This window comes from Somniosus microcephalus, chromosome 13 (genome assembly GCF_052327205.1).
Source record: "Somniosus microcephalus isolate GS21.2 chromosome 13, FLI_Smic_1.0, whole genome shotgun sequence".
Taxonomy (NCBI): Eukaryota; Metazoa; Chordata; class Chondrichthyes; order Squaliformes; family Somniosidae; genus Somniosus; species Somniosus microcephalus.
This window is the reverse complement of record NC_140999.1, coordinates 104,506,951-104,531,835: the sequence shown is the minus strand read 5'-3', so window position 1 is coordinate 104,531,835 and position 24,885 is coordinate 104,506,951. Positions and strand designations below refer to the sequence as shown.

The following is a 24,885-nucleotide window of genomic DNA, read 5'->3' as shown; positions in this document are numbered from 1 at the left end:
CATTTTCTCCATCAGTTGCTTCTGTTGCCTTTCCAGATTCTCCCACTCTGTAACAAAGAACTTTTTTATTTCATTCATCTCTTGCTCAAAACGGCGAATCATTTGTTCTAATTGCTGTTGTAGTTTGAAATGGAGTTGAGTTCGAGCCCAGTGTCCCTCAAAAATGTGCATATCAGTAGACTTGACAGACTCAGAATTCTCTGTTAAACTATGTTGTTGTTGTTCAGTGGAATTCTGTGCTGAAACTTTGTCTTTTGCACATGGGTTGGTCTTACCATCATCAGTTCTAGAGTCTGGGCTGATTATCTGCACCGAGTTCTCACTCTTTATGGCTTTTAGCGAATGCCAGTCCATATTTATGTTTCTAAACCACTCCCGGCCTAGTAGTGGTGGACCTCCCTCCGGTAGCACATATAAGTCCATTATTTGACTTCCTTCGCCCTTGTTGGCCACTGCAACCTTTATTGTCCCGATGGGGTACACTCTCTGCCCCGTGTAGGTTGTCAATATAATCTCCGTATCCTGTAGGGGAATATGTTGGAATAACCTTCTGTAATCTTTCTTATTCATGACCGACAATGCCGATCCAGTGTCCAATTCCATTTTTACTTGGACTCCTTCTATCTGAAGAGTAACCCAAATTGTCTGGAGGTCTGCACCCTTACCAACGTTGAGTACCCTTAAGCTAGCCAGTTCAATACTGCTTAAGCCAGCCAGTTCATTACTGCTAGCGTCTGAATCGGACTCCTGTTCGGCCACCTTGTGTACTTTTGCGTATTTTCCTTGCGGTGACTTCTTGTTGCTGGTCTTCTTCCCTGACCTGCATACTCTAGCTATGTGTCCAAGCCTACCACAAGTTCTACATTCTTGGTTTTTAAACCAACACTGGTTCTGATCATGCGTTGTCTTTCCACAACGATAACATTTGCCAGAACTCACACCCAATTTGTGTGCACTGAGCTCCGGTGACCGTAGCTGCATTACTGCCGTGCCTCTCGCTGCGGCTTCGTGTGCTGCTGCCATAGTGACCGCCTTCTCAAGCGTCAGCTCATTCTCCTCGAGCAGTCGCTTTTGTGTATCCTGTTTAAATAAACCACACACAAATTTGTCTCGTAGTGCATCTGTCAGTCCCGTTCCAAACTGGCAATATTTCGCTAATTTACGCAATTCCAGCAAATATTCAGCATTGCTTTCATGCTGTAGCTGCCTTCTGTCGTAAAATTTAAATCGTTCCGCTAGCATCAGCGGCGTGGGGTTTAGATGATCTTTCAGGACAGTAACAATCTCATCGAACGTCTTATCCGCCGGTTTATCTGGTGATAACAGGTGTTTCAATTGCCCGTATGTCTTCGCACCCATTAAATTTAATAATGTTACAGCTTTATCTTGGTCACGAATTTTATTGGCCTTACAATAATTTTTTACTCTTTCAACATATATGGCCCAATCTTCGAGGTCACTATCAAAGGTGCTAATATTCCCGAGTTTAGGCATTGTAGATTTGCAATTTCTCAGATTTTATTTTCTTTACTTGTTATCAAAGATGGCGGCTTCCCGCTCTTGCCGTCGTCCTCCGCCCACAAAATGGCGGTTTTCCCGCACTTGGCGGTCTTCACCCGTCCCCCGACGCCGTCTCCCTTCAGCCCCCGAGTGCGGCCCTTATCTTCGCCGCGATCGCCCGAGTGCGGCCCTTATCAGCGGATGCGATCAATGGCCCGGCTGCGCCTCGCACTTGAAAGCGGCCCGGCCCTTATCAGTGCTTGCGATCGATGGCCCGGCTGCGCCTCGCACTCCAAAGCCCTTATCTCCCGATCGCGATCGATGGCCCGCGCTTTTCACCGCGGCTCTCGCGCCTTCAATTTCTGCAGCCGCTGCCCTTTCAGCCCGAGTGCGGCCCTTATCGGTGGTTGCGATCGATGGCCCGGCTGCGCCCCTCACTTCAAAGCGGCCCGGCCCTTATCTGCCGATCGCTATCGCCCTGTACCTCTGTCTTCCCCAGCCCTGTCTTCTACTCCGGTTCACAAGCTGATGGAGGCTTCAGGGTCCTAATGCCTGTCGCTTCCAGTGGGGTGGTGTGGTTTGAAACCTCTCTTCAACCGCCGTGGAATAACTGCCGCAGGGTAAGAACCTGACTCGTCGCCAGTGTTAAGTCTGTGAATTATTTAGTTAATTAAGACACAGACTAATGAGTAACAATAAAAACAGGTCTTTACTGGTTGGAGTTAGGGACTATACTGAATACAAGATTACTGCACAGTGCTTATATACCGGTGTGTTCACCCCCGGTATTACGTCTACAGCAGCCTGAGAAAGTAGTACATCTCTTAAGGTGGAACAGGCTTAAGCTCTCTTAAGGTGGAACAGGTTACATACACAACAAAAGGCACTATATAAATGCATGAAATCACTCATATTATGGGAACTTGAGCCTGCTTTGGTGCCTGTATGTCAGTAGATTGCAATGTTTCCCAAGTCAAGCAGCCTCCTAACCACTGCCGTACATTCCAAGATAGGCAGATACAGTCAACCAACAGTTCCTGTGCTATGATCCTACAACATAAGATAACCACAGTAGACAAACTGTCTTCTGACGTAGGTGGAGGACAGTTATACAAACTGCTGACAATAACAGGCCTATTCTACTGAAAAGCTTGTGAAACATTTTTCTCATAGAGGCAGAGTGCAAAAGAAAGGAAGTTAGGGTAAACATCACTGGTTTGGCCCTAGCTGGAGTATTTTGTCCAATGCTGGCCACTACACTTTAGGAAGCTGTATCGTTCTAGGTTATTGCATTTTAGCTCATTTTATGGAGTTTTTATATACCACTGCAAAAAAGATTTAACATGTATAAGTAACAAGAAAGAAATTCTATTACTGATTTAAGGACTGTCTTGCTAACAATTTCTCTTAGTGAGATTAGGTCATCATTGAAGTATGTAGCTTGCCCGTGTTTTTATCATGGGTTATTTGAGGTAGGATGCGGTGCACATATTGCTTTAAAATTAATATGTATTGCTATATCACAAAACTTGTAAAATCATAATCATGCTTGCTTATTTAACACAGCAGATGTGACTTCTAGTACGCCAAACATCCCCAATACCCTGTCTTGGACAGGTTAGTGCTAGTTGCTGGTTTTGTATCGGGCAGCCACTGCCTATTTGAGGAATGGGTTGTGTCACTGTATAGGAATTCCAGCACCCTGCAGGAGCAGTGAAATCTACATCAATGCTCATCTACAGTTTATACATCAATTTAAATGAGCAATTCCTAGGTGCAGTTCAGCACAACAGGTGAGTAGCGGGTTAGCACTGTTGCCTCACAGCGCCAGGGACCCGGGTTCGAATCCAGCCTCGGGTGACTGTCTGTGTGGAGTTTGCACATTCTCCGTGTTTGCGTGGGTTTCCTCCGGGTGCTCCGGTTTCCTCCCAGTCCAAAGATGTGCGGGTTAGGATGATTGGCTATGATAAATTGACCCTTAGTGTTAGGGGGGATTAAATACGTGGGGTTACGGGGATAGGGTGGGATATGTGTTGGTGTAGGGGTTACAGGGATCGGGTGGGATGTGTGTCGGTGCAGGCTCGATGGGCCGAAATGGCCTCTATCTGCACTGTGGGGTTTCTGTTTCTGTGATTACAAACTTAATGTTGACACCCACGGGAGGCATTTTTGAGTTTAAAACGTTTTTAGTCCTGTTTCCAGGATTTGAATTTGCAAACATCATATGTGCGGTCAGTATAAGCATTTAATTTCATAAACTGTCACCTAATCATCATTCAGCGATGTTTTAATGTTGGCCGCTTTCCGATAATACTTCATTTCAGCTCTCTAACGTCATTCAATGATGTATGCAGCTACAAAAGACAAGAGCGATCTCTCCGTATTAGTCAAACTAGAGTATTTTTTCTTTCTGTGCAATCCTTTGCGTGAAGGAAGCAAGGTGGGCCAAACTATCCTCCCTCTTAACAATGTTAGAGGTTAGGTGTAAGGCTGGCTGTGCTCGGTAATCACTTTCACATTATTTCAGACCCCCTGGAAAGTCTCTGCGGACCCCAGTTTGAGAACCACTGATCTAATCCATGTGTTTAAAATAAAAGGATTTGTATGGGTGAAGAGAAACTATTTCCTCTGGTGGGGAAATCCAGTACAAAGGAGACATAATCTTAAAATTAGAGCCAGGCCTTGCAGGAGTGAAATCAGGAAGCACTTCTTCACACAAAGGGTAGTAGAAATCTGGAACTCTCTTCCGCCAAATGTTGTGCATGCTGCACAATTGAAACTTAAGACTGAGATCGATTTTTTGTTGGGCAAGGGTATCGAGGGATTTGGAGCAAAGGCAGGTAAATGGGGTTGAGGTGCAGATCAGCCATGATCTGATTGAATGGCGGGACAGCCTAGAGGGGCTGATGGCCTCCCCCAGTCCCGTTTCTAGCACTGTCCACTCTTCCAAGTCTGGACTACTGGATGCTCTCGCCTATTACTCAACATCTGGCTTAATACTTAATAATGGGCCTAGACAAACCTTCGAATGCAAAGAAATTCAGACAATACATTCTACTTTAAAAACACTAAATTTTATTGACAGCAGTTTTGTTAAAAATGATAAACAACTTGGCTGAAGTTTGAAGTACAATTCAGTGCTAGTAAAATAAATACTATTCCATACAAAAAATCCTTCATGGAAATGGAAGTTAACGGAGATATTACACAGGAAAACAAAGTTAAAACAACTAACAGAATACTGTGTTATGTTTCAATTGAACAAGCCTAATCCATTGCTCACTTTTTTTCTGTTGGTCACATGAAGTTAACAAAAATCATCACCTACCAAAACATTAAATAATAAATGTTACCAGCAGCATATAAAATCCATTTGCGTCTTTTCATAGTTGTAAAAGGTTCCAGCTCACAGGTCATTTTATATAAAGATGGAACCCAGCAAACACAAGCAGATACAGACTGGCCCACTGTACCACAGCAAAACAATCAAGAAAAATAGGTGAAAGGGTAGAGCCTGGAAGAATCCCTCCAAGCCAATTTAACATACTCAAAATGCAGAGTTCAGTGGAGAACTGCCCCCTCACCAATCAAGACTTTTTACTCTCATCACAATATTGAGTTAGGCTGTCTAATTAAATCTACTCCCTTCTGAAACCTACCTTTCAAAGTACGAGCTGTTAGGCCTGCAAGTACCAGATGCTGAAATCCTGGGTTCCAGTTCTAATCCCTATTTAGTTTTACAGAATCGTACCAGCCTTAGTATCCCTAGAGAATCACAGAAACTACAGCACAGGAAGCTATCTGTGCTGGTGTTCAACTCTTCAACTGGAGCTATTTACTATAAAAAACACCATGGATGCTGGGAGTCAGAAATAAAAAATGCTGGAAACACTCAGCATCTGTGGCGAGTGGAAGGTAGGGTCAATGTTTCGGTTCGATGACCATTCGTCAGAAAAAGTTAATCAACCTGAAATGTTAACTGTACCTTCCTCTCTTCACTAAGCTACTTTAATCCCATTCCCCAGCTGTAAAATGATACAAACTCTGAGGCAGAGTAACAAACTCACCATGTGCAAAGTGACATTTTCCATATATTGCTAATTTAAAAACCTAATTTATTAAACATTTACAGTATTTATATTCACCATCTGTGTAACACTACTGCATGTGTTTTGGCACAACTTACTTTTATGCTTTGCCCAGACAGTGGCAAAATTCCAGACTTATATTAAGAAAAGTGTCACTAGAGAATTGTTTAAAGAAAATTCAAAGTTTGGAACTAACCAGTGAAGAGTTTCCTTATTAGAAGATATGCTGTGTGGGATGTGGAATAGCAAACACCAGGAGTACCCTGCACCCATCATGCTGCACATAGGTCTCTGCATCAGATAGTGATGTTTTCATCAGTGTATTGGAACAGAATGTGCAGGAGATTGCAGGTGTACCAACTTGTTGCTGCCATTCTCTGCTTGTTCCACTGACATAGACCACCTACACAGTAGCACAGCTGAGTTTGCACTCCCTGTAAATATAATGGAGACCGAGTAGAGCACAGTCCCTGTGAGTAAACCAAACGTGTCTTTACCAGTCAGTGGATCAGTTGGTACTAAGACTTCTCTGTGCAGTATCAGTGGTTATAGAGGGAGCAGCTCAGCAGCATCACTTCAGAAGCCAAAAGCTCTCAACTCTCCAACAAAAATGTTCCAGAAAGAGGAAAGCTCAAAGAGAATAAGGAGCCCTCAGGAAGGACAACACAAATGGGATTCTCAAACTCAAAACTGTTCTGGAGTTAAGTTAAAAAGTCTATTTAATATTAAAGGGTTGCATTTGTAAAGCACTTCTCATGCACTTCACATTCAATGAATTACTGTGGAGTGACTTATGTAGGGAAATGTACATTTTGCATACAGCAAGGTCCCACAAATAGCAATGAGATAAGTGATCAGTTATTATGTATTTGATGGTATTGATTGAGGGAGGAATGTTAGCCAAGTCAGTGGGAAAACTCCCCATCTCGATCAAATACTACCTTAGGGTTCTTAATGTCCATTTGCCTTGATCAAGTCTCATCAAAAGGATGGTATTTCTGATTGCTGTGTAGCTATTATGCTGGTGTTCAATGCTGGAGTGGGGCTCGAACCAGTGACCTTCTGATCCCGAGGCAAGATTCCTACCAACTGAACCAAGCTGACACTTCATTGTAAGAACTCTGCAAGCTACAGTAATCGCTTTACATTTAGAACTAGAACCTGTTTTGTTACTAGAACCCTGCAAACACAAAATGAAATTCAGGTTCTATACACTTTCAACTGCTTTTAAAAATTCTAAGCATGTGTTTGAAGTGATATAGATCACAAAGAGCACAGCTCAGTTCCAGAATTTGTCAAGCGCCAGCTTTAGCCTTTTACCACTACAAAAGGTTCTCCTCTCCACAGCTTGGCCCAGGAATTCTCACATGGTGAACTCTCCCGTTTAACTGTGTGATATTGTTGTGGTACAACAAAAACATGTTTCCCTGTAGTCAGTAAGTGGCTACAGAAGCATCCTAGATATTTGGCCAGTAGCCAAAAGTAATACTGCTCCTTAGGGTCAGAACACAGGGGCCCAAGCCTGGTCACTGAGGTAGCTACGATATGCAAGAGTTATCACAAGGCTCCACTGTAATTCTGACAATTTTAAAAGTGGCTGTGGGAGGGGAGAGAAGCGAATTTACTGTTGGATCGTAGGATGTTCCAGTGAAGACCAAAAATAATTCAAGGGGAAGTGTCCCATGGCTTCCCTTTTAAAAAGTGCTAGATCCAAAAAATCTCAACATACAGAAAACCTTTAGTAACGTTTCAGTGTTTTAGGAATGTCAACACCTCAATGTGGAAAATCTATGGCAACGACATGGTTTAGTTCTCTCCAGGGTAAATTGTAAACGCTGATGAAATAAAGATTACCACCGAAACCTAGTGACATAGAGATTCGCAGGAATTTTGAGACTCTGCAAAAACCATGACTGTAAAGTTTTTTGGAGGATTTTGGCAACACCCTTGGCTTCCAACACAGACTTGCTCTTGGCCTGAAGACTTTCTATAAAATGCACCAGCTCCATAACCCTTCTGTACAATATTGTATCTCTTACGACGACAGAGGCCCATTTATTGAAACACATTCCATTGAGTGACTGAGAACTGGATACAAGTTCCAAAAGTTAACAATTTTAATACTGAAATTTAAAACACTCATGCTGCAATACTTGCTGTTTGGAACTAACAATTGGGCTGTTAGGTATGGGAGGTCAAAACAACTCTTTTCCCAAAGTTTTGATCACGTTGAACTAAACAGCACAATTCTGCCAGCAAATCCCAAGTTAGTCCGTGACTTCCACCAAGCCTAAATCCCAAGTGCTCGTCCAAATTGCAGGTGAAATGTTTGCGCATGTCCTGTACCTCCACCCCTGCCCGAAGCTGCTAGGTGCTGACTCATGCTGGGTTTCAGCTAAGCAGGTGCTTGCTACCCTCCAGTGCCTCATCCACGTGGCGATTCACAAGTTGTGAGCCTAGACATTGAGCGTCAGTAGGTTGGTGGGCATCACAGCTGAGCCCAATCCTGTCTTCACCCAACATATGCACACAAACACATACACAAACATATACACAGTGTTTTCTAGATAGTGATCAGGAATGGGAATCCTGGCTGATTTTTCTTGCCTAGCATTGCGGAGGCTAACTGCAGCAACCCTACTGGCCAACTGGCTAAGACAAGTTAACAGAGTCAATATGAGAGAGAGTGAACTTGGTCTATTTGGCTGAGTTATACAGGGTCTTTGCCAATTGATCCACCAGGGAGGGTACTGCTTTCTGATCTATTCAGGTAAGTGGCACAACAGTTTTGTCCTTAACCTCTGCAAGTACATGGGCCACAAAATCTGAGATACTGAGATCACAAGCTCCTCCACTGCCAACTTACTGGTCTTTTCCATCTCTCAATTCTTCCGCCAACATTACACTATACCTATTAATATTAAAACCTAGTACTTCCCTCTGTGCACCTGTTCTAATACACTTTTTTTTTTTAAAACCTCCAGGTGAACACCAGCACCACACAGCAGGATCACAATCAGCACGCAGCTGCACGGAGTGTCCCACTGAAACAGAAGAAGAATCAGTCGAGTCTAAGCTGCTTAGATCTGGGGCCCTGGTGAACGAGGGACATGAAATGCACAGTGGGAAGCAGTAGGCTAAATAGCCCAGAGGCAGGCAATGAATTTCTGTACAAGTCTCAGCTGTTACTCCACTGATGTTGCAGCCATTGGCATTTTGATACTCCCTCGTGCAGATGCTGCCAACTCTTCAATTTCAGCGTTTAACTTGTGAATTACCCACTCCATTGCTTCCCGTCCCTGCATTGAGAAACACAGACAAGCGTTAGCACAGTGGCTACAGACAGTGCAAGTGGTTCATTAAATGTAGCTGCAGGTGCATAGCAAGGATGAGACAAGTATAAAACAATGCAGTAAGACTGCTTTGAGACTCCCTGAGCAGCCAATGCACCAAGTCAATCGAGCCATATAAACCAAGGTGGTCTCAGGTTCATCCCTGATCTCTGCTTAGTTAGCCGATTTCAGGGGGCGCATTAGGGGTGCTGCAATTGTCCTCAGTGCCCAAGAGCCAGGAAGAGGAAGGTTGGTTGGGGGGGGGGGAAACAGAACTAAAGATTAGGCAGAATCTCCTCTCGATCACAAAGCAGTCCTCATCGCCTCGTGAATGAGTACAGGATCAGGCTTGGCTATGAAGCTCAAATATGTGGGTTCATCCATGCAGAATGGTCATGGGGAGGAAGAGGAAGCGAGATACTGAAGAGCTACCAGCATCCTTAGAATCAGACTTCACTTAAAAGGTAGTGAAAAAATGCTGGGGAGGACAGCACACGGGGTAAACTATTATGCTGCATAGCTAATTCAAGAGGAAAATAGGAGATTCCAAGGCCGCTGCTAAGATTAGAAAATGGTCTCTCCCCGTCGAGTCATTTACTTGCACTCACTTTATTTGCATTAGCAGAGATGCTGTTCGCCATTATTCCTTCCATGTAGCTGCTTAGACTGACCCCTTTTACACTGATTATAGCTTCTTGGGTAAGAATGGTCCTGGAACAACAAAACCAGATCATACATTAGAGGTCCTATTGGAAGAGGAGGAGCACTACAATAGAGGTATAGTCTGTACCTCCTTGCCCTCAATTCATATTATACAATTTCCTGGCTCACGTTCCGCTTGATACCGCTGCAAAGACGTATGTTAGAAAGCAACTTTCCCTTCACACACCAAAGCAACCTGCCTTTCCACGGAGGGCAAGCCAACAGGAACAAGCCATGTGGTAAACATCTGCACAGAAAGGATCAGACACAGCAAGAAGGCAGAGTAATGTGGCAAACAAAGGAGCCGATGCAACAAGTTAATGAATTCCCATGGGTTTGCAAACTGACTTATCCAGCCTCATTGCCTAGTTATACTATTAGATATCTAGGTTTCGAAAATGACAGAAAAAGAGCAGCAACCAGTGTGTGAGCTGGATCACTACTGGCCGACACCGCAGTTCAATCATTTCACTACAAATTCCTGCTCTCAGCCGAGTTGATGCAAAAGGTGCTCGCTCTCAATTTGGTGCCTGCAAGGAACAGCAGACAATGGCCACCCAAGAGGAAATCTTGAACGTCATCCATCTACCAGAACCGAAGAAATAGAAGGATTTCACATCTTCCACACGGACGAGCAATAAAAATACATTTCTTCAGTGGGTTCAAGTATGTGCAGCGTGTAGAATATTTGCACTTGGCCAACACTAGTGTGCTTGTACCTACTTTTCTGGGTCCTGTGGGTGGGGTTTATACTCCAACCGTTCATCCACCGACACTAGATTTGTTAGCGTTATCTGTAAAATAATTAAGAAACAAGAATGAAACATTAAGCAGCACATACATTTGTGGGCTCTAGAATCAAGACACTCAAATATAACTATATAATAAAAGACCATTAGTGACAGATTACCTGGCCATTAATAAAATCCTATCAAAATGGATACGGAACTGGGTGATGCAGTTGGGAAGACACCTGGCTTCATCTTGGGATTTGGGTTCAAATCAAACCCAAACTAATGGTTTGTCTACGGCCATAAGAGACGTCAGCTTGGGTAGTCTCAACCCAGTCCCTGATGGGTATGGACCACAGCATAAAACTACACCCAATCTCAGAGGGGCCACATGCTGGCGGCTTCAGTAAATGGAAAAGCACCACTGGTGCAACAGGGGTTGCTGTTCTGAGGTTGGGACTGAGGTACATTGTTATGGTAAAGTGAGCTTTATACTATAGCACACTGTGACATACGGATATGGGAAGAACGATACTGAATTACATACAATTTACAGCACAGAAACAGTCTGTGTCAAGCTGGCTGATCACAGTTGGGGCAACATTACCACAATTGGCCTCATTATCCCTGGGCTAGAGAAGGGGGACAAAAGTGCCGATTCAAGCTCCTGCTCACTATCCAAAGACCCTGTGAAAATGTGCACTTGATGAGAATCAGTTGGGCTCAGCTATGATGCCCTCAAATCAAATAGCCGGCTGACACGTGGACTAGGGTACTGCTGCCAACGTGGACCCATAGCACAGCAACCATTTGGGAGTAAAACACCTGAAAGGGGTCTGCAATAACCTTCCCATTATACCATAAATGCAATACATTTTAGAATAAGTCGGTAAAAGTAATAAATGAGATAGGCCAACTGTTGATTAAGACGATGTAGTTGCAAAGTCATTACAGAAGACATGTTCTACATAAATAAACTTTGGCTCTCATCATGCCAGTGATGAAAGAAACCATTTTAATTAGTTTGTTAACGCCTTGTGCTCACTGGTACAAACTGGTTGCTACGGGTTCATTTGTTTAGTGAGAGATTTCTCCCCTCGCCCGCAGATTACAGCGCTCAAGAGTTTACATATTCAACGTGTTCTGTTGAGCCTGTAGAAAGAAATGCAGTTCCAGAAAAACTGAACCTCATACACCGAACGCAGCCTGTTATGTGAAACAGGATCTTGTCATTTCAGAATGACAGGGTTGTTGTGGAGCTGATTGCCGGCTAAACATGGAGCTCCTGAAACCATACAATATTTCTGGTCAGATATCAGGGCTCCAATTATCCCCTCATGCATTACACACAGTGGGAAATTATGTCCTGTTTCTACAGTCACGTTACTTTACTAACATTTGCGGATCTAAGCTCCATGGTCCGTTTCACGGGATCCACGACAGAGTGTTCCTGTACATATGTCCGTGTCCGCGATGCACCAATAAGCTGGAAAATTGGAAGAAACGTTAGTCAATGTTTTTGGTAAATATACTATTAATTCTTTCACATGGCATTAATCACAGTGAATACATTCAACTCCTGTAACCTTTGGCAATGATCTAGCATTTGACAAGAATAACATTGTACAGTACAGCAAAACTAGCCCCATGACCTATACACATACACTTAATGGCACAGTTTTAAAAGTGTGCAGGGACAGAGGGACCTGGGAATTAATGTGCATAGGTCCCTGAAAGTGACAGGACATATTGAGAGAGTGGTTAGCAAAGCATATGGGATCTTGGGTTTCATAAATAGAGGTATTGAGTACAAAAGTAGAGAAGTTATGCTGAACCTTTATAAAGCACTGGTTAGGCCACAACTGGAGTATTGCATCCAGTTCTGGTCACCACACTTTAGGAAGGATGTGAAGGCCCTTGAGAGGGTGCAGAGTGGATTTACCAGAATGGTTCTGGGGATGGGGGATCTTAGCTACAAGGACAGGTTGGAGAAGCTGGATTTGTTTTCATTAGAGCAAAGGAGGTTGAGGGGTGATTTGATCGAGGTGTACAAGATTATGACAGGTTTAGATAGGCTAGACAGGGAAAGGCCGTTCCCACTAGTTAATGGTACAAGGACTAGGGGACACAGATTTAAGGTTTTGGGCAACAGATACAGGAGGGATGTGAGGAAAAACTTTTTTACGCAGCGAGTGGTAAGAACCTGGAACTCGCTGCCGACGGAAGTGGTGGAAGTGGAGACACTCAATGTTTTCAAGGGGAGACTGAATAGGCACTTGTGGGAAATAAACTTGCAGGGCTACGGGGATAGAGCGGGGGAATGGGACTGACTGGATTGCTCTACAGAGAGACGGCACGGACTCGATGGACCGAATGGCCTCCTTCTGTGCTGTTATGACTATGACCACTCCCCAACCACACTGTTCTAAACGAGACACTCAACATTCCCGATGCTACAACTCATGGACACAACTGAGATGCCCTAGTTGACTGGTAGCTTGCCAAAGCAGAGACAGCCATTTCTTTTGTTTGGGGGGTGAGGAGCCAGAATGGGAGGGAGTCATTTCTAATAATTGTTCAGTTGTCAAACTCTTTCCTCCCTACTCCCAACCCTTCATTTATAATATTTAAACATACAGGTGTCAAACTGATGCACCAACACAGTGATCCACTTCGATCAGCACCAGAAACCCTCTTGCTCCCCAGTAAATACCAGACTCAAGGTATTAGGATGAGCTGTACAAGAAATAATGGAAGTTGCAGGTGATGTTTTTAAATCTGAGGAGTCGAGATGGTGTTCACGAGACGCTCTTGTTTCACTCTCAATCCGTGATACCATTCCAACTACATCTTCTACAAAATGATTTTTATTTTACAACCTGTAGAAAATGGACACGATGACTTCACCTACAGGCAAGCAGTGCCACATGCACTGTTGCAAAGTGGCACACTGCCAGTAGGTTGGTTAGAGGGGGGTACTGGTGCTTTCTGGTGGTGGGGGGGGGGGGGGGGGGGAAGTTGAATAAACCTCTGCTTCAATTTAATCTCAAGAACAAGTAATTTTGTTTTTTAAAATACAATTTCATTTAACAGAAACACAAATCTCACAAGCACAACATTTGAACGGATTGTGTCTGAGCAGTAAATTTATATCACATAATTAAAATGGACTTGAATGCTGCCAACGATCTGGAAGCTGCGTACAAGCATTCTGCGCATGTGCACTTCCGGCTTGTTGCGGGAGAGGGCTCGTTAAAAAAGTGCTTTTTAAATGCCAGGGAGGGAGCGGGCTCCGGGGGAAAAAAATGCCAGAGAGGGAGCGGGCTCCGGGGGAAAGTGCCGGGGAGGGAGCGGGCTCCGGGGGAAAGTGCCGGGGAGGGAGCGGGCTCCGGGGGAAAGTGCCGGGGAGGGAGCGGGCTCCGGGGGAAAGTGCCGGGGAGGGAGCGGGCTCCGGGGGAAAGTGCCGGGGAGGGAGCGGGCTCCGGGGGAAAGTGCCGGGGAGGGAGCGGGCTCCGGGGGAAAGTGCCGGGGAGGGAGCGGGCTCCGGGGGAAAGTGCCGGGGAGGGAGCGGGCTCCGGGGGAAAGTGCCGGGGAGGGAGCGGGCTCCGGGGGAAAGTGCCGGGGAGGGAGCGGGCTCCGGGGGAAAGTGCCGGGGAGGGAGCGGGCTCCGGGGGAAAGTGCCGGGGAGGGAGCGGGCTCCGGGGGAAAGTGCCGGGGAGGGAGCGGGCTCCGGGGGAAAGTGCCGGGGAGGGAGTGGGCTCCGGGGAAAAAAACAACAGAAACAAAATGCATCCGGTTCCAGATAAATGCGCAGTACACTTCTGCGCAACTTCCAGTCACTCTGAATTTTGAAAGATAGCACTTCCAACTGGGTTCAATTCTAGACTCTGACCCCTGGATCTAACTTGGAAAGAAATGTGTTAAAAGTCACCAGCAAGGAATCACATGCTATAAGCGGTGAATAGGAAACCCGTACCAACTAAAGCCAGTGCACTTCCCCAGCTTTTCTGCTGCGCACATCATGTTCCCAACTTTTTGAATGACTCTACGTGGTAACCAGCTGATCCTCCCAGTCACTGAGCAGCAGTCGCAGTGAAGGCACTGAAAGGTGACCTTGGGTTATTTCTGGCCTGTTTTTCCATATGTTAAGAGTTGTTCACTAGCAAGGGGCCTGGCGCTGAATTACACAACTGAAGTCATACACAACCACTCATGCGTCAGTGATCTAACCTTTAACACAATCCAGTGATCTAACCTTTAACACAATCCACAATAGAATCAAAGTCCATCAATGTTTTTGCTCCAACTTACTGAACTTTACTCGTCAGGATGATTTACTAAAACGAAAGTATTATGCAATTCATATTTTTCCTCCAGGCTCGCTAAGACAATCGCTGGATAAAATGAATATAGGATTCAGCTCGTTTACAAATTCATCTTCCCTCATCCAGCCATTATATATAGTGTTTCCCTGTTTACAGAGCACAGTATAAGAACATAAGAAATAGGAGCAGGAATAGGCCACTTGGCCCCTCGAGCCTGCTCCGCCATTCAATAAGATCATGGCTGATCTTGGGCTCAAAGCCACTTCCCTGCCCGCTCCCCATAACCCTTCACTCCCTTATCTTGCAAAAATCTGTCTATCGCCACCTTAAATGTATTTAATGACCCAGCCTCCAGGGCTCTCTGGGGCAGAGAATTCCACAGATTTACAACCCTCAGAGAAGAAATTCCTCCTCATCGCAGTTCTAAAAGTGCGACCCTTTATTCTGAAACTATGCCCCCCGAGTTCTAGATTTCCCCATGAGGGGAAACATCCTCTCTGCATCTACCTTGTCAAGCCCCTTCAGTATCCTATATATACAGCCATCAATGGTATGATGTAGGTTAGAATGTCATTAATCCAAACCCCTCAACACATAGTTCATGGTAGCACAACCAAAGGACGCTGACTTGTCGGACAAGCACTGCAGTACAATGCAACACTGCTACCCCCCTCCCCAGAATTGGTGTCAAGCTATTAAAATGTACATTTGCACTGTACCCCTTACGTACAGAAAGTGACAGCTCAGAGCATTATAGAGGGCGTTGAATGCTGAACAGTAAGGAGAAGGTAACAGAATAGCTGGTGGTGGTGGGAGAAGATATGGTGGAAGAGAAGGGTTTTAAAATATTGTTGAAAGCAGGGAGGGCAATGATAAGATGAAGTTGTTTAGAGAGGGTGCTTCAGGGAGCAGGTACACAGTGGCTGAAACAATGGCCGCAATGGTACAGTGGAGATGGCTGATGGAGGGGAGGGAAGGGTACGTGCAGGAATTTGTGGCTGAAGATGACCGCAGCTCTTCCAAAATATTCGTATTTATCGGGAAAATTCTTTTCCGGGGTCAGGGAGGGAAAGTGGGAATGCAAACTACAACTTTCAGTATTTCTCGGAGGAAGTCTGCCGATACTCTGGGTTATGCCAACATGGCACATTAGGAGCCAAACAGCAATTTGCAATTGGTACTTAAAAAAAAAAGTTGATGAGGACACATTGAACTGCAAACAAAAAAAAATCCACAACTGGTATCCCACAGATCAAACTTTTCCTTCAGGACAACAAGCAGCTTAATGTACCTGAACCTCACTCATCGAAAACTTTATCTTAAGTGATAGAGACCAGTTCCCTATTTCCCCCCCTTGTTACTGCTTCTAAACATTAATAGATTTAATATTCAAATTCTTGGCACCACTGAGTGAAGCGAGGCAGGTTTCATCCCCCACGCACATAAGTTCCTAAACTCAGCCGTACAAACATGGGGACCAACTGAAACAGAGGCCAGTCATCTACCCATAGAAGGCTGGGGCGGGGAGGGGGGAGTCAGAGGGACAATAATCGCCAGGTCGCTCTTGCGTATCTCCTGCTAGCCGAAGAGCAGCATTGGTGCAGGATGGGGAACAGCTCATCTGATCTTTCAGCTGCAGATGGTCTTGTCCCTACAGGATTTGAGGAGGAGGGGGCAATGGCCTTAAGAATATTGAAGGATTTTTGTGCTCTCAAAAAGAAAAATTGTATAAAACCCAAGATATATAGAATTCATGAAAAAGAAAATGTGTAGATTCTGCTCCTTAATACTTCCAAGAGTTTCTAGTAGAAGTACAATACTTACTGATTTGACAACAGACGGTAGCCCCCATTCTGTGCTGAGCAGCCGCTGGCTATGCAGCTTGCCTTGGTCATCAACACGGCGATCTAATACATCTACTCCTACAACGCATGGGTTCATGGGATTGGGGTACTTCTGCATGGCAGCTTTAAACACAGTTTCCCATGGGTGGCTGCAGAAAGAAATACAAATATCTCAGCAACAGAATACTTCATAAAAAAATGACAGGCTGCAACACTGCGGGGGAAATTTTGCCTTTTAAGGGAGTACACAAAGGGGATAAAGAATAATTCTGACACGTTACAAACTCCAAATCAGGTCAGCACTTCCTAGTTCAAGCATTAGTCTCACTCAAAAACACATTATATTCTGTTCTTAATTCCTAGTTGAACGGATGGCTCTCAGAAGTTGGGGTATACGAACATAGCATTGCACAATGAGAAGATTCTATCAATTCCATAGTGCAGAATACTGGATACCGATTTGAACATTGGCTCTAGAATGCAAGGTATTGTATTACCAGTGGTATGCCCTTTGACTAATAGAGGACAGAAAGTCCTTTAAACTATGGGGCTCAGTAAGGATGCTGTTGGTCAGTACCTGACCAACATCATTAATCCATTACCATTCTAAAAAAAAAATAGCTGTCCCCAACACATTCAGGCGTTTGTTGTGAATTTAAAACTAAAAAAATGAGCACCAACAGGGCAGATAATAAAAGGGAAGCTGTAAGAAATTTAGGGAACTATAAAGAGAAATGCCAAGAGGGTGTATGAAAGAAAAGTAAAGTGCAAAAAAAGCAGGATGGGCAATAACGACTTTCTATAGAGACATGAGCAGATGATAGCCAAGATATGGGTAGGGCCCAAGAAATGACAAAGCCCTCAGTAGAGGATGAAGAAATGGCAGAGATACCAAGCAAGTAATCTGCCTCCGTTTTTACAGAAATGGATATTGAGATTATAGAACCACTAAGGGGTGGATGTAGAACATTTAGTGGAAATTATCAGAGATGGTACTAAAAAAAAATTACTCCAACAGAAGGTGGACGAATCAACGGGACCTGAAGGCTTACACCCCAACATACTGGGGGAAGCTAGAAGAAAAATAGCAATGGCCTGGGCTACAACTTCACAAAATTCTTTGGAAAGGAAAACTGTGTCAAAGGAATGAGGGGTGGCAAATATGACACTCGTCTTTAAAAAAAAAACAAAGAAATAAGCCAGGAAATGATGGACCAGTTAGTCTTATTTCAGAGATTGGCGAGACACTGGAGTCCATAGTGCGAGATGAAATTATTAAGAGATTGGAGGAACAGGACTTTCTTAAAAGCAGGTTGTGCTCGACCAACCTTCTGGAATTCTTTGAAGAAATAACAGAGGATGTAGAGGAGAAATGCAGCAAAATTGTCTTATAGATCTTTAAAAAAAAGATTTACAGTAATAAAGAGACTTCTGCAAAGTTAATGGCACATGAAATCAAGGGGAACGTGGCCACTTGGACAGAGGTGGTTAAAGGGCAGAAAGCAAAGGGTGTAGGTAAAAGGTGTGGTGGCTGATACTGGGGCCACTCTTAGTTACTCCATACATAAATGACGCAGTTAGAGGACACAGATAAACCAGCAGGATGGGTATATAGGCTGTGGATATAGTTCAATTTACAAAATTGCAAATACCGTTAGAAATAATAGGGAAATGAAATAACACCTTAATTGTAAAGATTTGAAATGGAGCGGAGGGACTTAGTGTGCAGATACATAGGCAAGAGTCAGCCCAAGACCACAAAAAAGGAAATAGAATCCTTGGTTTTATACTTAGAGATGTTAAATACAAAAACAGGGATGCAATGCTGAGCTTGTACAAGACCATAGTGAAGCTACAGTTGGAGTATGGTGTACAGTTTGGAGCATCTCATTATAGGAATGATATAAAAGCAATGAAACGGTGCAGTGCACATCCACTAAGAACGCACCAGACATGAGGAGTTTGTTACTAACAGAGACTGGAGGCTGCTCTCACTTAAGTCGAGAAGGCTAAAGGATGACCGAAGATTTTGAAGAGTTATGATAAAGTAAACAGTAGATTGTTTCCATTGGTCGGTCAGACTCACGATCAGGCTCAAATTCATCTTCATAAAAGGTTAGTATTTGTAGTCACACACACACAGTGATTAGAATGTGAAATTCTCTGCCAAAGTGTTGCTGAAGCAGTATGCATAAATTCTTTCAAAGGGAGCTAGATGCTGTTTGAAAAAAAGGGTGTGGAGGGTAAGCAGGAGAGTGGGACTGGTCGAGATAGTCGACATAGGAAAAACCCTGATGTAGATTTGATAGATCTGGTTCTGTAATATTCTATCATCCCTTTAACAATCAGAATGGCCTCTCAGTAATTATAGCAGCTTTTCTTCTGATATTTAACAGTGCGGCTCCAAACACCAGTGAGATTTATTGTCCCAACCTCTGACATATGCTGTAATCACGAACAGAAAGATCTTATCACAGCTGATTTGGCATTGCTGGCCAAGGTTCCCAGCCAGGATATGGCACGGTAAAAATATGGAAAATCTTTAGTCTTCCCTTCCCTCTTAATCATGGAGACCCACTACTTCGGGTATCTGAAGGGAGACTTTCAGTCTTCAATAGTTATGGCGTCACTAAGAAATTCCATTGGAAACCCTCCAAATAAGCATTTTTTCAGCATTGAATGCTAACTGGGCTCCACATCAGACCAGTTCAGAAGCTTACTGATCACAGCATACAAAGCGGCAAAGCGTTAGCCAAGCTGATACTTTGGTAAGTGGCAACGGCAGGTCTCCATGAGGAAAGAATATAAATATCATCTATAATACAAGATGATTTAAAAAATAAACTTTAATTCAGAGGAAAGAAAGACCTGCATTTATATAGCACCTTTCATGACCACCGGACATCTCAAAGCACTTTACAGCCAATGAAGTACTTTTGAAGTGGAGTCACTGTTGTAATGTGGGAAATGCAGCAGCCAATTTGCATATAGTAAGCTCCCACAAACAGCAATGTGATAATGACCAGATAATCTGTTTTTTGCTATATTGATTGAGGGATAAATATTGGCCAGGACACTGGGGAGAACTCCCCTGCTCTTCTTCAAAATAGTGCCGTGGGACCTTTTACGTCCACCTGAGAGCGCAGACAGGGCCTCGGTTTAAAGTCTCTTCTGAAAGATGGCACCTCCGACAATGTGGCACTCCCTCAGCACTGCACTGGAGTGTCAGCCTGGATTTGTCTGCTCGAGTCCCTGGAGTGGGACTTGAACCCACACCTTCTGACTCCGAGGTGAGGGTGCTGCCCACCGAGTCACAGCAGACACGGCGCAGTATTTCATATTGAAATTATCCACTCTCACAATTTCCTAGTCCTTCAAGTGTTTAAATCCTCTTTCTTGTACAGTGCACACATATCGAAGACTCAGATACACCTGTCCAAGTCACCTGGTGATGAAGTGTATTTTTAGGACAATGTTTATCTAGTTGCAGTTAAATGGGTATTAAATAATAAATGTACAACATTTAGAAAGCCATTTGTTCCTACTCTGCAAAAGTATAAATAAAAGGGATAATTCCATACTAATGTCAGTCGTGGGAAAATTGTGTTTTGGTGAGGAAATCTGAAAATTAACCTGAAGCTGGAAACTTACAGGCATAATAGTAATCTGCAAACCTCCCTCACCCACATTAGCTTGCAACTAAACTGAAGATATTTACAGCAAAGATGCTTTGCAGACTTAAAACAGTTCCACATTAACAGCAGAATAATATATTGTATATTGAATGGTATAATCTTTCAGTACAACACTGCACATCATCTGAATTACCAGGAGCAACACCAGGTCCACTAGCTTGTATAAAGTCAACACAAAAATTGCCACAAACTGCTTGGAGCAAGTAGGTATGGGAAATTAGAAGATCGAATTACAGCTCTAAACTCACTACAACTTGTACACACAAGTTAGCTGGCTTTGTTGCTGCAACAACGCGAAACATATTTTAAGTATTGAGAAGGACCGTTATTACCTTTGTGCTGATTGTAAAGCACAGTCCAAGCAATCTGGGCTGCGATTTACTATGTGAGGTATTGAACAGATTTAAACAGAAAATTCTTATTAAAAAAACACAGGATTTGTCCTGTCAAATTCTCCTCTCCTGTCCCAATGGCATGAACTCTTGCTGGGGTAGGAGTCACAGGCATCAGGTTCCTTGATGGCTATTCATCATATGCGAGACCCAACAGCAAGCATCAGAGAGTTACGACTGTGGAAAGCATCAAAGCACAGCCTAATCCTAATACAAAATAGCTAAATATTTTACAGGCACATCAATAAAAAAAAGGAAGGTTGGGCTGGGGTCAGGGCCATTAAGAGATAGACAAGATAATACCCAGGTAACGATAGAGAGATGGCAGAAATATTAAATAATTATTTTGCTTCAGTATTTACCAGGGAGATGAACAGGTGGACATGACATTGGATGATGAGATTAGTAATGAGATAAGTGCATTTAAAATTAAAAAGGGGATACATTAAATAAACTAATCAAACTCAAGAGGATAAAACCCCCTGATCCGGATGGATTGCATCCACGCAATTTAAAAGAATCTAGGGAAGAGATAGCAGAGGCATTACTATGCAAATTTAATAATTCTTTAGAAAAAGGTGTAGTGCCAGAGGACTGTCGGATAGCTAACGTAATACCGATATTTAAGGGGGATAGAACATGTCCAGGGAATTATAGACCAGTCAGCTTATCAGTTGTAGGAAATATAATGGAATCCCTACTAAAGGAGAAAATAGAAGAACATCTAGAAACCAAAAATATAATAATGAATAGTCAACATGGATTTCAAAAGGGAAAGTCTTGCTTGACCACCCTTATTGAATTTTTTGAAGAGGTAACAGAGAGACAATGGTAATGCAGTAGATGTAATTTATCTGGATTTTCAAAAGGCCTTCGATAAGCTACCCCATAATAGACTGATGAACAAGGTCAGAGAATGCGGAGTCAGGGGACAAGTAGCAGAATGGATGGCTGGCTGGCTTCAGGACAGAAAGCAGAGAGTAGGAGTAAAGGGTAGCTATTCACAGTGGCAGAAAGTGGGTTGTGGTGTTCCACAAGGATCAGTGCTGGGACCACTGCTGTTCACAATTTACATTAATGATTTAGACTTTAGAATCAGAAACAATTTCTAAATTTGTGGATGACACCAAATTTTTTTGGGGGGGGGGAATAGTCAATACTGAGGAGGACTGCAACAAATTACAGGAGGACATTAATAAACTTGCAGAATGGGCACATAATTGGCAAATGAAGTTCAACACAGATAAATGTGAGGTATTACATTTTGGTAGGAAGAATAGGGAGGTCACATCACTTGGAGGGTGAGAGTCTGGGTGGGGTAGAGGAACAAAGGGATCTCGGAGTACAAATACACAAATCACTATAAGTAGCGACACAGGTTAACAAGGCCATAAAAAAGGCAAAACAAGCACTAGGGTTTATTTCTAGAGGGACTGAATTGAAAAGTAGGGAAGTTATGCTAAACCTGTATCGGACCTTGGTTACACCACACAATGTACTGCATACAGTTCTGATCATCATATTATAAAAAGGATATAGAGGCACTGGAGAGGGTGCAGAGAAGATTTACAATGATGATACCAGAAATGCTATACTATGATAGCAGTGCCACATAGACACGAAGACAACCTTGTATTAATGCTGCCTTAGAAAAATGTGATGGGTTTCTGTGCATGTCGCCCATCAGGCTGAGCAAACAAAAATATGAGCTAGCTGTTAAGAGTCAGATGAGATAGTCCACGAAAGATTTAAAAGAGTGGAAAAGTAAATTTTTGCTCCTTGCAGGAAACTCCTTGCACTTTACCTAAATGGGGCTGAGATCTTGCAGCCACAAATTCCGGATCCCGAGGGATTTTAGTGACGACTCAAAACAAGAAAAATAATATAGTCAATCCCAATAAACTGGCTCGCTTACCCCCAACAGTCCTGTCCTGCATCTTGTTTGCAGCATTGACTCACGGCCCGCGCTCTCCAGAGGTCAGCAAGCTGAGGCACTCGCCGGCTGCTGTCACCTTGACTGGAGCCACGGGGTGAGTGAGCACCGCCAGGGGAGCGGAGCCGCGTCCAGCCCAAGCCCAGGCCCACTGCCCTCTCACCGACCCGACCCGCGGCGGCGGGCTGCCACCTCCCCCCAACACACCCAGTGACGGCTCAACACCGCTGCGGGCCTGCTGCACAATGAAGTCTGCGGCCTGCGTCTCGAGGCCGGCTCCTCACTCCGACGCCGGGGCCTGACCAAACCTATGACCGGGCGCCTGAGGTGGGTGATGCCGGCCGCGTTGCCCTCTCTCTCTCTCACTCACTTAAACACATGCTCCGAGGTCCAGATCTTCATTTTATTCACGGCCTCGCAACCGCTCCGCCGGTTCTGCCGCGCCAGAAACGTCCACATAGCACCGCCGCGACAAACGTCAGCGCGCACACCGTCCCGCCTCTGCCGCTGACGTCAGCGCGCGCACCGTCCCGCCCACCCGCAGCGACTGACGTCAGCGCGCACACCGATCGCGCCCACCCGCAGCGACTGACGTCAGCGCGCACACCACCCTTTGACGCTGACGTTAGCGCGCACACCGCCCCTCCCTTTGCCGCTGACGTCAGCGCGCACACCGCCTCACCCTTTGCCGCTGACGTCAGCGCGCACACCGCCCCTCCCTTGCCGCTGACTTGTTTGAATGACGCAATCTGGTGCAATGACGTGGGAGACAGCTGGTCAGGGTTCTGTGCAGCTACCCAGAGTCTTAGCATCCTGATAAATGGTCAACAACAACAACAACTTGCAATTATATAAAAGCAAAACGCTGCGGAAGTTGGAAATCTGACAAAATCAGAAAATGCTGGAAATACTCAGCAGGTCAGGAGAGAGAAAGAAGTGTTAACGTTTCAGGTCGATGACTTCGTCAGAACACTGCTTGCATTTATATAGCACCTTTAACATAGTAACTGTCCTAAGGCGCTTCACAGAAGCATTATCAAATAAAATTGGACACCGAGCCACATAAGGAGATAATAGGACAAATATTTCTGGATATAGGGTGTTCAGGAAAGATAGGGAAAGAATGAGAGGAGGTGGTGTGGCAGTATTGATTAAGGAGAATATTACAGTGCTGGAGAGAGAGGATTCCTGGAGGGGTCAAGGACTGAATCTATTTCGTTAGAGTTAAGACATAATAGAGGTGCCATTACACTACTGGGTGTAGTCTATAGATCACCAACTAGTGGGGAAAATATGGAGGAGCAAATTTGCAGGGAAATTACAGAGAGATGCAAGAACTATAGAGTAGTGACAATGGGGGACTTCAACTATCGTAATATAGACTGGGATAGTAATAGTGTAAAGGGCAGGGAGGGGAAAGAATTTCTGAAGTGTGTTCAGGAGAACTTTCTTGATCAGTATGTTTCTGGCCCGACGAGGAAGGAGGCGTTGCTGGATCTGGTTCTGGGGAATGAGGTGGGTCAAGTGGAGCAAGTGTCAGTAGGTGAACATTTAAGGAACAGTGATCATACTATCATAAGGCTTGGATTAGCTATGGAAAGGGACAGGGAGCAATCTAGAGTAAAAAATACTTCATTGGAGGAAGGGAAATTTCAGTGGGATGAGAACAGATCTGGCCCAGGTAAATTGGAATCAAAGATTGGCAGGGAAAACTGTAGTGGAACAATGGGCTGCCTTTAAAGAGGGTAGTTCGGGTACAGTCAAGGTACATTCCCACTAGGGGGAAAGGTAGGGCAACTAAAGTCGGAGCTCCCTGGATGACGAAAGAGATAGAGAGTAAGATGAAGCAGAGAAAGGGCACGTATGACAGAAATCAGGTTGAGAATACTTTTGGTAATCAGGCTAAATATAGAAAGTTCAGAGGAGAAGTGAAAAAGAAAATAAGTGGGGCAAAGAGAGTGTATGAGAATAGAATGGCAGCTAACATAAAAGGTAATTCAGAAGTCTTCTATAGGCATATAATAATAAACAGGTAGTAAGAGAAGGGTTGGGGTCGATTCGGGACCAGAAAGGAGACCTACGCATGGAGGCAGAGGGTATGGCTGAGGTACTAAATGAGTACTTTGCATCTGTCTTCACCAAGGAAGAAGATGCTGCCATAGACATAGTGAAGGAGGAGGTAGAGGAGATACTGGATGGGATAAGAATTGATAAAGATGAGGTACTAGAAAGGCTGGCTGTACTTAAAGTAGATAAGTCACCAGGACCGGATGGGATGCATCCTAGGACGCTGAGGGAAGTGAAGGAAAAATTGCAGAGGTACTGGCCATAATCTTCCAATCC

At 44.3% G+C, this 24,885-nt stretch overlaps 1 protein-coding gene across 3 annotated transcripts; it reads right to left on the bottom strand.

The window, feature by feature from the left end:
- Positions 1 to 4,552: 4,552 nt before the first annotated feature.
- LOC147108515 (PRELI domain containing protein 3B) lies at positions 4,553 to 23,055 on the bottom strand. Of its 3 annotated transcripts, none has more exons than XM_086005165.1 (6): positions 22,913 to 23,055; positions 16,503 to 16,671; positions 11,750 to 11,839; positions 10,346 to 10,416; positions 9,529 to 9,631; positions 4,553 to 8,887 (listed from the first exon to the last, which is right to left on the bottom strand). In XM_086005165.1, exons 1-6 carry the CDS (start codon positions 22,999 to 23,001, stop codon positions 8,774 to 8,776), a joined length of 636 nt encoding a protein of 211 aa, XP_085861291.1. In that variant the 5' UTR covers positions 23,002 to 23,055; the 3' UTR covers positions 4,553 to 8,773. The 3 variants fall into 3 exon arrangements, with proteins under 3 accessions (XP_085861291.1, XP_085861294.1, XP_085861293.1); XM_086005168.1 differs by lacking the exon at positions 22,913 to 23,055 and adding an exon at positions 22,525 to 22,715; XM_086005167.1 differs by lacking the exon at positions 22,913 to 23,055 and adding an exon at positions 22,414 to 22,496.
- Between the last annotated feature and the right edge of the window lie 1,830 nt (positions 23,056 to 24,885).

Bases quoted from the DNA above. Each gene is read 5' to 3' on its own strand.
- LOC147108515 (XM_086005165.1), bottom strand. From the start codon at position 23,001: ATGTGGACGTTTCTGGCGCGGCAGAACCGGCGGAGCGGTTGCGAGGCC. The intron at 16,672-22,912 runs GTGAGTGAGAGA...TTCTTTCTGCAG, and splicing joins ACCTCGGAGCATGTGTTTAA to CCACCCATGGGAAACTGTGT. The intron at 10,417-11,749 runs GTTAGTAAAGTA...ATTATTTTACAG, and splicing joins TGGAGCTTAGATCCGCAAAT to ATAACGCTAACAAATCTAGT.